A 14,803-nucleotide genomic window follows, 5' to 3' on the forward strand; every position below is an offset into this window, starting at 1 on the left:
AAAGCATAGGACTCTTTTTTCCCTTGAAGAGTCAACGAATGTCCAAAACTTCGTGGTTTTTTAATTCTACAAAGGGGACTTGGCTCCCTTTTGGCATCTGAGCTGATACAGAAGGACGTAAGGCTGTCACCCCATAGATAAATTCTTCCTGATGCCTTCTCTTGGCCACCACACGTGGACCAGGAGATAAGGGCAGCCACTTGCTCATCCGTGCAGTCACTGCCAGCCAGACCGAATTGGAGTACTGCTGCCATGCAAATGCAGAGAAAGGGCTGCACACTGACCTTCAAGCGGATTTTCAGATTTTTATCTGACAACATGTGGATGCAGCGCTCCATCACATCTGTGGCTATTTGGATCTGCACTGGCAACGGTGGCTCCACATCAGGACCAGTGTCACTCTCGTCTACTTTTGGAGGGTCTGACTGCTCTTCTGAAAAAAAAAAAAAAAAAAAAAAAAGCATAACTGGGGACACAGTTTTATGAGAGATGCCCCACTTCCATTTGATCTCCCAACCTCAGACACAGGAACAGCATTTACAAGGGAAAGTGTCTAGGAACTGATCCTAAGGAAACCATATAAAATTTGGGTCAAGCTAGGAGTCAGTATATTCACCAGATCATTAACTATAATAGCTAAAAACTGGAGCGGGGGGTATGGGGGACCACTCCATGGCCATTCAAAGGGGAATAATTATAGAAGCCATGGTACATCCATACAATGACATATCATGAGGGCCCCAATTTGTGTTTGCTGAGGGCTTTAAAAACAAGGAGAAATGTTTATGAAAGAATATGTGCTAAAAAGAGAAAAGCAGTATATAGAATTGCATCCACAGTGGGAGCACTATTATATAATTTTTTTGCACAGCAGGAAGGACAACGAAATACTAAGAGATGGGGTGATAAGATCATATAGGATTTTAATTTTTTCCTTTACCTCCAGTCTTTTATAAATTTCCATTAATAAATATATATTTTAATTTTAATTTTTTTTTAGATTTTATTTATTTATTTATTGAAAGAGAGAGACAGAGAGAGAGAGAGAGAGAGAATGGCTGGGACACAGGCAGAGGGAGAAGCAGGCTCTATGCAGGGAACCTGATGTGGGACTTGATCCCGGATCTGGATCACACCCCAGGCTGCAGGTGGTGCTAAACCACTGCGCCACCCGGGCTGCCCTAAATATATATTTTTAAAGATTTTATTTATTTATTTATGAAACATACAGAGAGAGAGAGAGAGAGAGAGAGAGGCAGAGACACAGGCAAAGGGAAAAGCAGGCTCCCTGCAGGGAGCTTGATGTGGGACCCAATCCCTGGACCCCGAGATCACAACCTGAGCTGAAGGCAGATGCTCAACCACTGAGCCACCCAGGCATCTCATCCATTAATAAATATCTAAAATAAAAATGTGAAGAAGGCAACATTCTAATTTGGAGCCCTGAGGTGGGCAGCTCCCTGGCTGGCCTTTGCTCTGCCCTCTACTCTTTCTTCTTGGTCCATTCTTGACTAAAGGGATCATGTGGCTTCTCCACCAGCCTGTGAAATCTTTCGATGGCCAAGATCAGGCCTTACAGATGTCAGCATAAGAGATAACAGAAGGGCAGCTTGGCACAATACACAGAGAGAGGGTCTGGTCAAAGGAGGTCGGTTCAAGTCCTGCCTGCACACATATTAGCAACCTTCTCATCCGGCATTACTTCATCTAGAAAAAAAGGTATAAAGCACGCACACCTCATTTGCTCATTAAGAAAGTTAAATAAGATGAATGTCACCAGCTATTAGCATTCTTTCACTGCTTAGAATGCTGTGTTGCACATGATAGACATAAGTTTGCAAATTAAAACAAGAACAAAAAACCCGAGAGTTGCCCGAAACCCAGGCCAAAATCTCTACCCTGAAAAATTTCCCTCTATTTATAGCCTCCAGCTCTGTCCCCTCAGCCCCCATTACTGTTGGTGCTCATTTCCACTGCGCTGAACGTTGTTCCCTTCACTTTTTCCCACTTCAGTTTCCTCTGCTGGAAACAACAGAATCTTATAGCGCAGGCCACACCTGTCTCTACTAGATGCTGAAAAGATAAATGAAAATGCATTTGTAGAATGCTTGGATTTCTTGGAGAAAGGGACCTCAGATACACGAAATGCTTTCATTGTGGCTAAAACAAAAAACACATGTCAAACCAACATCAAGCCAAACATTCTTTATAATGCCAAGTGTGTGGTGTGTACTTGATGAATGATAATTATAAGAATGATAAGGCTGTGCTTTTCTTCCCAGAGGAGGATTTGTTGTTTGAAATTCACCTATTGCACAATGTTATTTGAGGGATGTGGATTTTTCCGTTACTGGGAGAAAGGTTGATTCATTCAGTCTGTTCCTAGCCAACATCAACTAGAACCTGAAGATCCTAATCGTGAAAGAATGGATTCACAGCCAATGCTAGCATTTCAAACAAGAACAGCAAATTCGGATTAGGAAGGATCATGATGCCTCCCCTCCTTCTGGGTTTCCAGGTTTTGGTATGGGGTGCAGGTCAGGAAAAGAAAGATTGGGTTGGCTTAAGAAATAAAACTGAGGGGATCCCTGGGTGGCTCAGCAGTTTAGTGCCTGCCTTCAGCCCAGGGCCTGATCCTGGAGTCCCAGGATCGAGTCCCACGTCGGGCTCCCTGCATGGAGCCTGGTTCTCCCTCTGCCTGTGTCTCTGCCTCTCTCTCTCTCTCTCTCTGTGTGTGTGTGTGTCTCTCATGAACAAATAAATAAAAAGAAAAAGAAAAGAAAACTGAGAAGAAGAGGTCTGTTGATAGATTTCTGATCAGAAAACTGTCCTCGGGGAGGGCAATGACTCTGTTCTGCATAAATCATTACTCTGTTCTGCATAAATCATTATCTGGGCTCTGTGATGCTTCCCTACTATTTAGAAGGAACTGGCTGTAGTTAGTTGCAATGAACAACTATTTCCTGTTATCCTGGAAGTACTGGTTTTAGTTCGGAGTGGAGACTACCAAAAAAGAAAAAGAATTCTGCTCAATTCCTACCTAATGAACTAATTTGGGACTCAGTTCGATTTAGGATAGTTCTGAGACCACCAAGCTCATTATGACTTGGCATTTTATGTTTGCAGAGGAGATTCTAACAATTTATTAATCCTTCTGTGACCTGAAGCTCCAGATTGAGCTTGTGAATAAAACAACAGGCTGGAGCTTCAACTAACCTGAACTCCCTTTTCCTTTATCATATAAATAAATAAGAAAATCATTGAAATCTCCTCCCACCAATAAATGAATGGACAAAGCATATGAATAGACAATGGGCATAAGAAAAAAAAAAAAGGTAAGGAACATAGAGTAAAATGTTCAACCTTGCCTGTAATCAAAGAAATGCAAAGCCCAATATCAAGAACCATTTTTCACCTATTAATTTAGCAAGAAGTGAAACTCGTTAGTGGCCAATGTTGGCAAGGTTGTGGTACAACCAGTGTTAATCCAGCACTGCTGAAGGGAAGGTATAAATTGACACAACCTTTCTGGAAGGCAATTTGGCAAGCATAAAATAATGTTCATATCCTTGACCCAGAAATCCCACTTCTGGGATTTATAAAGAAATATGCAAAAAAAGGGAAAAGGTCACGTGCACAGAATCATCCACTGCAGCACTGTTTATTAGAGTGAAAAGCAAGAAGCAACCTGAACTTCCCACAGGGGAATGGATACTTAGTAGCAGCTATTAAAACATTAATTATGAAAACTCTATAGCAATGTGGAGAGTTGCTGATTAACTTAGTGCAAAAAACGGTATAATGCATTTAAACTGTGGCTCTGACCACATGAAAATAGGTTTGCAACAAAAAAAAGAATGGGACAGGACTGCACAAAAAATGAGGATGCTTCCGTGGAGCATGGTGGGGTTATGAGTGACTTTTCTGATTTCCAAAATTTTTGTAATGATATCACATTCTTTTAATAATCCGTTTCAAAAACAAAAAACTGGCGAAGCCAAAATACAGTTACCTTCTTCATTATCAAAATCTGAGACATTTCCATCTGCCACATCCTTTTCTTTGAGGTAGTTCAGCAAAAACAGCTCCATGTCTTCTGCTGTGGTGGTGTTCTCAAGTCCCTTCTCAGAAGCTGCTGGTCTTTGGCTCAAATGACTTCCCGCCTCCCCTGCACTTTCCCCTTGGAGTTGCCTGAGATCATCTGTGTCTGGGAACCACTGGGCTGAAAACAAAGTGTTATAGTGATCACCATGGTCATGGACAATAGGCATTAGTACTCTGTAACTGGAATAAGCTCTTTGCCATGGCTTGCATGGCTCCACATGATCTGGTCCCTCTGTCTCTCCAACCTCATCTTCCAATCACTCCCAGCTGCCTATGAACTAGATATCTTCCCGTTCCTCCAATGTGGCAGGGGTTTTCCTGCCCTAGAATGTTCTGTATGTGCTATTCCTGCTGTCTAGAGTACTTTCCAGGGACGCCTGGGTGGCTCAGCGGTTCAGCACCTGCCTTTGGCCCAGGGCATGATCCTGGAGACCCGGGATCGAGTCCCACGTCGGGCTCCTGGCATGGAGCCTGCTTCTCCCTCTGCCTCTCTCTCTCTCTATCATGAATAAATAAATAAAATATTTTAAAAAATAGAGTACTTTCCCCACTATGTCACATCTGGCTAATTCCAACTCACCTTTCACATCTCAACACATGAAGAACTTGCCTGGTAAAGCCATCTATCCTTTGACGTCCCAATGCAATTTAGGTACCTATAGGTTGTCTTATATAGCACCATCTTCTTTCCTATCAACTCAGCATGATTTTTATTTACATTTACCTTGAGTTTGCTGTTTAGTGTCTGAATCTCCCACTAGACTCTATGCTCCATTGATTGCCACTGGAATTCAACATGTCCAGCATGGAATGGGTGCTCAAAATAGATGCTGAATGAGAAAATATGGTAGGCTGGAGAATACATACAAGTGACAAAATTCTGAGTACAGGATGCACTCCTGATTAGAAGACAGGCTCTACAGAGTCTTGGAATGGATACAGCCCCTCACATCTGTATTTCTGATAGAAAAGGCTGGCATATTCTCTTCAAAGCTTTTCCTTCTTTGGGATGCTCCAATGCTTCTGATGTGTCACCTCTAGGGCTCTGCAGAAATGTCTTGGGCCACAACAGGGAGGGCCCCAAAAGACAGCATGCTAAAGGGGGTGGGCCCAACGCTTCTAATTCCTCTCTAACCCTGCAGCTCTGATTTCAACTATTTTTGTATACTGGGGTTCCCCTAGGGCTTCATTTCAAAACTGCCTCTTAACAGTTAAAGAAAGAAACAGCAACGAAACCTGCCCCACCTCCTCCCCCTGAAAACCCTAGTGTGAATTTTCACCCTTTTACAGACAGCAGGAAAAATGCCTCTGATAACCTTTAGCACCTGCTAATCTACTTTCTATAAAGGAGCATGTGCATAGAGCCAGAGCAACAGCAGATGGGAGATGCCAGGGCCAGGCAAATAGGAACAGCAGAGAGCAAATGCTGGAGGAGAGTCTTCAACACAGAACCTAGACATTCTATATGTAAGGGATCAATGATGCCATTTCTTCAATGCCCTGCCCCCAGACATAAGTCAGGCCCTAGTAGACTCCAAGAGATTGCATTCCCAACGAGTTAAAATCAGGACCTAGCATTTACAATGCTCAAAGAGATATGCTGCAAAGATTTCTACATTTAGGCTAGAGTCAGGCATTAAAGTCTTTGCTTACAAATGGCTTTTAAACATATGGAAAAGCTCAACCTCACTCTTAATGTAAATTAAACTATAAGGTGCTATTTTTCTCCTATTGGATAAGCAGGGATTGGTAAAAAGCTTGGCAACATAGCGTAGATGAGTGTGTGGCAAAACTGGCACTCTCCTGCACTGCCGATAGGAGCTTAAATTGGTACAATTTCTCTTTGGAGAGAAGTTTGAAACTCTCCATCCAAAACTTAAATGAGGGGCACCTGGCTGGCTCTGTCAGTGGAGCATGTGACTCTTGATCTTGGGGTTGTGAGTTCAAGCCCCACATTGGGTAGAGAGATTACTTAAAAAAACAACAACAACAGATTAACTGTACTGTCCTCCATATCAGTATTCCTCTCTAGGAACTTACCCTATTGATATACTCAGACATGTTCAAAATGACCTATGAAGATACTTATTGCAGCAATTTTGTCTGTGTGTGGTGGCAGAAGAATGGAAACAACTAAAATCTCTACCAAGAAAGGAGCATTTAAATAAATGGTGTGCAGCCACACAACAGAACCTACACAACCATGAAAATAAGATACCAGTCCTACAGATATGGTTGTAGCACAATCTCTCAGTGGTGAGGTATGTGGGACATGGACTCTTTCTCACTTTAAAGGTACCCTATTTTTGTTGCTGTGAGTCATCAGCTAACTGGTAGGTAGTACTCAGCAGTAACTGAACTGATAATTCTTGTCCTCGCTGTGGTCCCTGATGCTTTATAGCCAACGGTGTGAAACACCATTTCCTAAAACATGTGTTGGGTCCTTTGAAGGCTTCTTAGAGGTTTTCTGAGACCACACTTCCATTCCCATCTTAAAAGAGTGGTCATCAGTCAGATGGAGATCTTATTAGGGTCGTGAGATTGAGCCCCATGTCTCCAGGGAGTCTGCTTAAGATTCACTCTCCCTCTCCCTCCACCACTCCCCTCTTCTCTCTCTCTCTCTCTATCTCTCTCAAAATAAAATTAAAAAATAAGAGAGTGGCTATCAGACAACTTGAAGACAAACAAACGGCAGCACGCAGGGCTGCTCTGATTCACGCATGATTTACCAGCTCCACCTCAGTGCTGCTTACCATTCCAAATACAAGTGTATTTGGGGTTATTTCAACATTTTCAGAAAAGCTATCCTCCATTTTGCTTCTTTCTCTAGGATGCTCTCAAGTCAATGTTAACCATCCTCATTTTTCCCTCTACAGTGGTGACCCCTCCTCTTTCACTTCAATAAAAAAAAAAAAAAAAAAAAAAAGCGCTACACAGGGTTTTTCCTTTTGAGATGACTGAAGACATCAACAGCCCAAGACAATGCCAATTTTCAAGGCCCCAACTGAGATATCTCCTGAGAGCATATATTTAATAGAGCTTTTCTCAATACAGTTTTAAAATCTCAAACAGACATGTAGTCTAGTTCCCCAAAGCACTAAAGGTGGAAGTCTGGGCCAGCTTCGGACCATAGAAGCTGGTCACTGTCTCTTACGTATAAGCCGTCAGCCAGTCTCAGCAGTGCTGCCACGAGGGCAGGGGCCTAGTCCTTCTTGGTCACTGCTGACGTCCCAGCGATTAGTCCAGTCCGTATACTTCCAAGCGGTTGCAAAATAGAATCCAAGCTCCTTCCCTTGGTTTACAAGGTCATGCAGGGGGTTTATCCTCACTTTGCCTGCCAGCTTTATCTCGTATCACTCTCTCCATAATGGCCTCTCTTCCAGGATCTGAAGACTTTAAGCTCTTTCTTCCCTCCACATCTTTGCACCTTTTCCTTTTGCCTGAATGTTCTTAAAAACCATAAAAAGGATAGGACAGCTCCATACATACCAAGGGGTCCTTCTCAGCCTTAAGGTCTCAGCTCTAGTGTTGCTTCCTCAGAGAAGTCCTCCCTGACCACTCTACTTAAAGTAGCCTAGCCCTGTTGTTCTCTTGCATCAGGTTGTCTCTTTTCTTCATAGTGCTTATTGGATTCTGAAATGAACTTGTTTAATGATTTACTTATCATCTCTTTTGCAGGAGCAAGAAAGCTTCATGAGTTTATTTGTCCTGCTCACTGCTATATCCTGACTACTTAGCACAATGTTGGACACATGGCAGCCACTCTTTATTAAATGAATGAATAAAAGAACACTTAGATAGATAGCATATGAATATTCATGAATGAATGCATGCATGCATGAATGGACACTGGAAATAGTCTCAGGTACAACTGTCTCTGTTCCAGCCGCCCTCCTTGCTGTGACAAACTTTCTTACAGGATGTTCGCTTTCTTGGCTGACAAAATATGAAGTCAGTGACATTTCCACTTACCATGGAGGCAATTAGTACTGAAATAAATACTAGAGATATGGTCTTTGGATCAAAAGGACTCAAGTACATAGCTCGTTTTTGTTTTTGTTTTTTCATTCAATGACTATCTAATTAGGAGATTCTTTTTCTTATTGTCCAAAATTTTGCATTTTAATGGTTATTAACACCTCCAATAGACACCCAACAGGATCAAAAGGAAGGAGAGAAACCTCACACCACCTCATACAATTAAAAGGTTAAAAGAAAGTTTCTAGACCTCTGTCCAGTATGATAGTCACTAGCTACATGTGGCTATTTAAGTTAAAATAAAGAATTCAGTGCCTCAGCCACTCTAGCTACATGTAGCTAGTGGCTATTGTAATGGACAGAACATATATAGAATATTTCCATCATCACAGAAAGTTCTAGTGGACAGTAATGTTCTAGCTCATCTGTGGTCTGAATAATTTCCTGTTATTCCTGTTCTCCATTAGCACAGATACTGAAAACTCCATGTACTGTCAGAAGCAGTTTGGCATACTAAAAAGAACAAAACTATCATAAATCCTGGCTTTGTTCCTTATTACCTGTGTGACCCTGGCTAAGTAGCTCTCTCTGAGCGTTAGTTCTTTTCTGTAAAATAAAAATGATGTTTACATTTAGGCTGCAGGGTTTATGTCCCTGACACAGAACAGGAGCTCAATCTGTGATAGAGATTATTAAAAGTATATATATATATATATAAAAGCAGCGGAACCCTGGCATAACACATAGGATTGGACTGACAACTATTCAAATAATGTCCTCCATAGCGTAACCGCACACAAAAAAATAAGATTAGGCAAATAAGGATAGTAGGCCTTCCTCCAAATTAGCGTTAAAAAGGGCTCAGAATGTACCTAATGCTGCCAGCAGGGCATGTAGAACACCGACAAAGGAAGCAGCTCTCTTATCATAAAATTGGTCCAGGGTGGCCAAGACATCCTGAACCACATCTGCCACCAAAGGAAGCAGGCTAGCATCTGAGTTCCACAACATGACTTCCAAGACTTTTGGGGTATGGGGGTGCAGAGACAGATGACGCAGATTTAAAGAGATCCCATTCACCAAATAGTCCGAATTTTGATTGATCAGGTGCTGCAGAGAGTAGTAGCCACAAGTGTGGCAAATGTCCATCATGGCACTGGTAGCTGCTTGACTGATGAGCAGGGTTTGGTCCCCAGCCTTCTCCAGTACTGGATAGAGGGCTGTCATCAAGAGCAAACGAAAGTCTTTTCCTAGTGCATAAGCAAAGCGGCCAATCCCTTCCAACTGGATGCATATTTGCCAGATGTTGCTGTTCATGGAGCAAATAGTGGGACTCGGCTTTGAGAAGGCTGGAAAAGATGTAACTTGGCAGGTGTGTGCACCAGATGTGATGGCCTGGAGGCCCGACTGCTTCATTGTTAGCTCCTCTCCCACTTCTTCAGATTCGATACAAGTGGTCAAATACCAATTTTCTTGGCTTGTGTATTCTTCAAGTATAGATGTCACAATCTCTCTTAGCTCCTCTGTGCTTGTTTTAATATGGTTTTCGTGAAGATTCTCCACTTCCAGGCCAGCAGCCCCTGCAACCAGTTCATTCAGGATCATGGCGGCTTGCTTCCGGTAAACCACAGACTCACGGTACAGCTCCATAAAGTGATCTATGAGCAAATAGACATCCCCGTAAAAACCGAGAAGCTGACACACCTGCTGCAAGAGCAGGAAAAGCCTCTCATCAGTGAAGAAGCGGAAGTATCTCCTCTGCATTGGGCTCCGTGGCTGCGTAGCCGCAGTCTCTGAAGCACCCAGAGACCCAGAATTCCAGCACCGCTCCTCAACAACCTTGATGTCAGTCACATCTAATTCTAGAACTTGGATAAGCGCTTTGGAAAGGCGCTGAAGATGGGTCACAGAGTTGAGGACAAAGTTCACTCTGGGGCCCAAGAGTTTCAGATAACCGAGTAACAAGGAGAGAGTAGAGAATTTGCCCTGATCGTCCTGGGAGCTCATGAGGCGGGGAAGAGACGTGGCAAGGGAGTGCAGGTTTTCTGACAAGATGTCAGCAAAGGCTCTATTCCCGACCACTACTTTCTGATCTGCAAAATGTCTCAGAACTTTACTGCACTGGGCTTGGACTTCAGGACTCTCATCATTTACTAGACCCACCAGAGCCTTCAGAAGGGGTCCAGCTGATCCGACCAGCGACTGGCTGCACTTCAGGAGAAGGGCCTCGACCAGTTCTATCAGGGCCAGCCTCACCTTCCAGTGTGGGTGGCCTGAAACACACTCAATTATCTTTTTAATAAGGATAGTTAATTTGTCGCTGGTGTTTTTTACCCACTTGGCTTCCCTGTGAACCATCAGCTCTGCTACTCTGTGCTCCACTGCAGGCTTTGGTTGGACTTTTGATATCCTTTCAAGCTGTTCATCAGCCATAATGAAACTCACTGTCTTGTAGAAGGTCTTTAGGGAAGACACAATGATGCCATGCCCTTGTTTAAAGTCCCCTGTAATAACCCTGGCCAGTGCCATTGAAATTCCAGGTAAAAAAGAAGCAAACAAATCTCCCAGCTGCTTTTGCTCAAGCTCATCCAAGGACCTCGGATGGTCTTGACAATCACATTGAAAGAGTAGAACCTGTAAACATTTTAAGGCAGCGATTTTAATTTGCTTTGATTTCTCCTGTTCTGCTAGGTCCAAGAGTAAAGACACAGCAAATCCTAAACGAGGCAGGATGGAGGGCTCATAAAAAGCCAGAAGAATGTCCCCGTAAGCCGAGTGCATTAATGTGCTGAGGCCCTGGATCACAGCCAATTTCAACTCCTCGGACACAGCTGCGGGCTTTTGGGACTTGGGTGAATACAGACAAGCAGAGATTTCCGAAAAGAGCTCCTGGAGAAGTACTTGTTCCTTCACACATGTTGAAGAGAGGACAAATGTGAGGCATTCCACCACGCTCTGAATCAAGCGCTCTCTTTTGGGACCCGGTGTCTTCAGCGTAAATCGCAAAGGGAAGAGGATGTACTGCTGCAGCTCCTGAAGGGCGGAGTCACTCACGGCTTGTAATTGTGCCTGCAGATGCTCCACGTTCTCCACCGTCTGGGTCTTTGTGAGCTGAACACACACTGGGCGCAAGGCACCAAAGGCCTCCTCAGGAGTATCAAAAACTGCCATTGTGTAGCAGACTCCTTCTCACTGAGGAAGCATCCTGTGGGCTGGAAGAAAAAAACTTTTCAGTAAAGGTCAAGCTCAAAGCAAATACAAAGTGAACTTGCATTTTTTTTTAAAGATTTTATTTATTTATCCATGACAGAGAGAGAGAAAGAGAGAGACAGAGACAGAGACACAAGCAGAGGGAGAAGCAGCCCCCGTGCAGGGAGCCCGATGTGGGACTCGAGCCCAGGTCTCCAGGATCACGCCCTGGGCTGAAGGCGGCGCTAAACCACTGAGCCACCAGGGCTGCGCGTGAACTTCCATTTAATCAATCAATGGACATTTAGTGGGGGCCTACGTGCCAGCCACCACACAAGGCATTAGGGAAGCAATGAAGAGAGGTGGCTGCTCTTCATTCCCCAGGCCAGTGAGGGAAACAGATGGACAGTTACAACACAGTCTGCTAAGAAATGGGATGAGCCTGGGCTCACGGTCCTAAGCGAGTGTGGAAGACCTATGCATCAGGAGCCTGGGTAAGCCAGGGTAGGTTTCTCAGGAAGAAAATGCTTGAGCCAGACTTGTGGGAAGAATAATAGGTGTCATGGGCTAGATTAAGGAGTTTGGCTCTTAACCTGTGGTAGTAATGGAGAGTCACTGAAAGTTTTATCTTTGTCAAGTTGACGTATAACATCATAGAGTAAAATGCACTAGTCTTAATGTGCAGCTCAGTGGATTTTTGTGATGTAGAGATCTATGTGACCACCACCTAAAACAAGACAGAGAATGTTTCCAGCACTCTAGAAGGCTCCCTCAAGCTCTTTTGCAGTCAATTCCTATTTTCCCTGCCCAGTGGTAACCTCTATTTTGACTTCTATCGCCATGGATTAGTTTTGTCTGTTCTTGCCATGGAGAGGTTTCAAGCAGGAGTTGATAGGATCAACCTGATGTGCTCAGAAGACCCTCCCCACCCCCACCCCCACTCCTTGGCAGCCAGTGACATGGGAGAATAGCCTGAGCTGGGTGAGACAGAGAGCAGAACAATACAGAAGGCAGTAGCCAGAGAAATGGGGAAATCAGGAGCGCACGCTATCACAGGCATCATGAGTGAAGAGAATCCAGCAGGACGGAAAAACGGAAAGCAGGCAGGCAGTGAAAGGAGACAGGTTTATAGGTGAGCTAAGGAACTGAACAACTTAATACCAGAGAGTCTTTTTTCTCTGTGAGAAGTTCAAAGTCATGGCTGACAGTGAAAAGAAGGGGGTGGTGGGGTAAACAGAGGGCTTGAGGAGAGAAATAAAAGTTTCAAATACTCCCTTTGGGGAAGCAAAGCATGCTGGGAAGACATAAAAGTGTGGCCCAAGGGTACTGAGGACTGAGCTGGAGACCATAAATGCATATAACTGTAAAATGTTGACACTGGAGGGAAGTTAGAGATCATCTAGTCTGGTGGGGTCTGTAGGTCTGTCTCTCTCTCCCAATCTCTCTTTTGGCTCAACTTGCGGGAGCTTCTGAACAGATGATGCCTCTCCCTGTCCCCAATCCAATGAACCCTCCTGAGCCCCACGGACCACAGGGCTGGCAGGCAAGTGTGCCTGGTGAATGTGGACAAGACCTGCTTAGCCCAGAGAGAAAACCAGTGCTGGATTTTCCTCCTGGGTCAGGAGAGGGCTCCAGGGCAATGGCCAGGCTCTAAAACCCTGGAGAGAGTTTGCTCCACAGGGCCCCATGGTCTCCTGCAAGGAAGGGCAGTATTGGTCACTGTGAGGCTTGTTGGGGGGATATCTCTTGGTCTCTGTGACACCCCCCCTCCCCAAGAAGCTAAGGAAGGGCAGAAACTCAACTCTGCCCTATTTCAGGCTATTGACACCAGAAGGCTCAGCCAGGGATTATTGCCATCCCACTGGCACCGGCTCACAAACAGATCACCAGAGGCTGCTGTGCCGTCCCCTGCCCAAGGTACTATAGTTGGAACAACAGGAGAAGAAAACCACTGAATGGGACCCAGCAGTCAAAGGCAGGAAAAGCAAGCAGAGCACTCTCTGAGGTGGTAAGTCTGAGATTAACAGAACCACTAAGGGAGACAGATAAGAGACAGATAAGAATATGAAAAATAAAAAGAGCAATAAAAAAGTTTGATCACACGGCAAATGATATCTCTTTCAGAATTTTATTTTTAGATTTTATTTCTTTACTTAGGGCGAAGAGAGAGAGAGAGAGAGCAAGAGCATAAGCTGGAGGGAGGAGACAGAGGGAGAAGCAGATGCCACACTGAGCAGGGAGCCCCACACAGGGCTCGATCCCAGGACCCTGAGATCATGACCTGAGCTGAAGGCAGACGCTTAACCAACCAAGCCACTCAGGCACCCCCCTTTTAGAATTTTAAGGGCATCATTTTCCACACCAAAAAAGCTCAATTGACGGGATTAAAAAAAAAAAAAAAAAAAAAAAGGATGGTTAATTACTGAGATCCAGTCAGTGGTTTGGAAGATCAAGTAGAGCTACTTTAAAACTCAGAGCAGAAATGCAAAGAGATGGAACTCGTGAGATTTGGAGAACCAACATGTAAATAGCTGGGAATTCTGGAAGGAGACAAAGGGCCAGATGGAGGAGCCAGAACAAATAAACAACTGAAACATTTCCCTGAGTTGCAGAAAGATTCATCTGGAGACTGAAAAGACAGAAGGACACACTCCTAGTCACATTCTGGTAAAATTCCTGTATGCTAAAAGAGACAGTGGAAAATCATACATGCTTTCAGGAGAAACAAACAAATAACTTAAAAGACTGGCTCTAGTTTTCTCATCTGCAATCATGGACACCAGAGGACAATGGACTGCAAATAAAGGACTGTGGCCCCCAAATCCTACATGTGGCCAAGACAGTCACCAGTCAGACTGCAAGAACATGAGCAAGGATTCAGAGAGGGCATTACTCACACACACACTCTCGAGGAAGATACTTGAGAAAGGATTCCATTCAAATGAACAACTCGAAATAAGATAAATCGGGAAGATGAATGAGGAAGGAAACAGTACCTTTTTTTTCTTCTAGCGTGGAAAACTTATTTCCAGTAAAATGTTTAAGTGGAAGCCCAGCACACGAGGTAGATAAAATCAGAGGGTCTGGTTGAAGCTGGAGTGAAGGCAATGGTCTGGGGCTCTACATCTCTCTTATCCATCTCAAGGGTTTCAAACAGACATCCTGCACCCCCTGGAACTATGCTCTCAGATTATATGACACAAACGGCAATAGGGCTATTGAAGTGGGAACACACAATATATCCAGAACTGAACTCTGATCACTCTTCCGTGCCTCCCTTGGTGATTTATGGCCCTTACCTGGGCTAAAAGCTTAGCCTCTCTTTCTTCTACCTCCCTTTTAATTCCACCATTCTCTTAAATTTCATCAATTCTACCCCTTCAACATCTTTCAAATCTGTTGGTGATAACCATCCATTTAAAGTTGGACTGACCGTAACTGTTTCCTCGATGGCCCCTGGCCTCACGTGGTTACCCTTCTTGGATCCACATTTTACACTGCCATATAAGTAATCTTCCCGAAACAAAAAATC

The 14,803-nt window shown here is 44.1% G+C and overlaps 1 protein-coding gene across 6 annotated transcripts in view; it reads right to left on the reverse strand.

Moving 5' to 3' along the window:
* TTI1 (TELO2 interacting protein 1) overlaps positions 1 to 14,803 on the reverse strand; it is a 46,549-nt gene that overhangs the window by 18,576 nt on the left and 13,170 nt on the right. For all 6 annotated transcript variants that reach the window (XR_013365253.1, XR_013365255.1, XR_013365256.1 and 3 more), the window contains exons 2-4: positions 8,955 to 11,294; positions 4,013 to 4,222; positions 285 to 433 (exon numbers count right to left, since the gene is read on the reverse strand). Coding sequence is in view for 2 of the 6 variants with exons in the window: in XM_077873125.1 (XP_077729251.1) it covers positions 285 to 433; positions 4,013 to 4,222; positions 8,955 to 11,253 (2,658 nt within the window). In the remaining 4 variants the exon portion in view is untranslated. The remainder of the gene's footprint in view (positions 1 to 284; positions 434 to 4,012; positions 4,223 to 8,954; positions 11,295 to 14,803) is intronic.

Source organism: Canis aureus, chromosome 26 (genome assembly GCF_053574225.1).
Source record: "Canis aureus isolate CA01 chromosome 26, VMU_Caureus_v.1.0, whole genome shotgun sequence".
Classification (NCBI taxonomy): domain Eukaryota; kingdom Metazoa; phylum Chordata; class Mammalia; order Carnivora; family Canidae; genus Canis; species Canis aureus.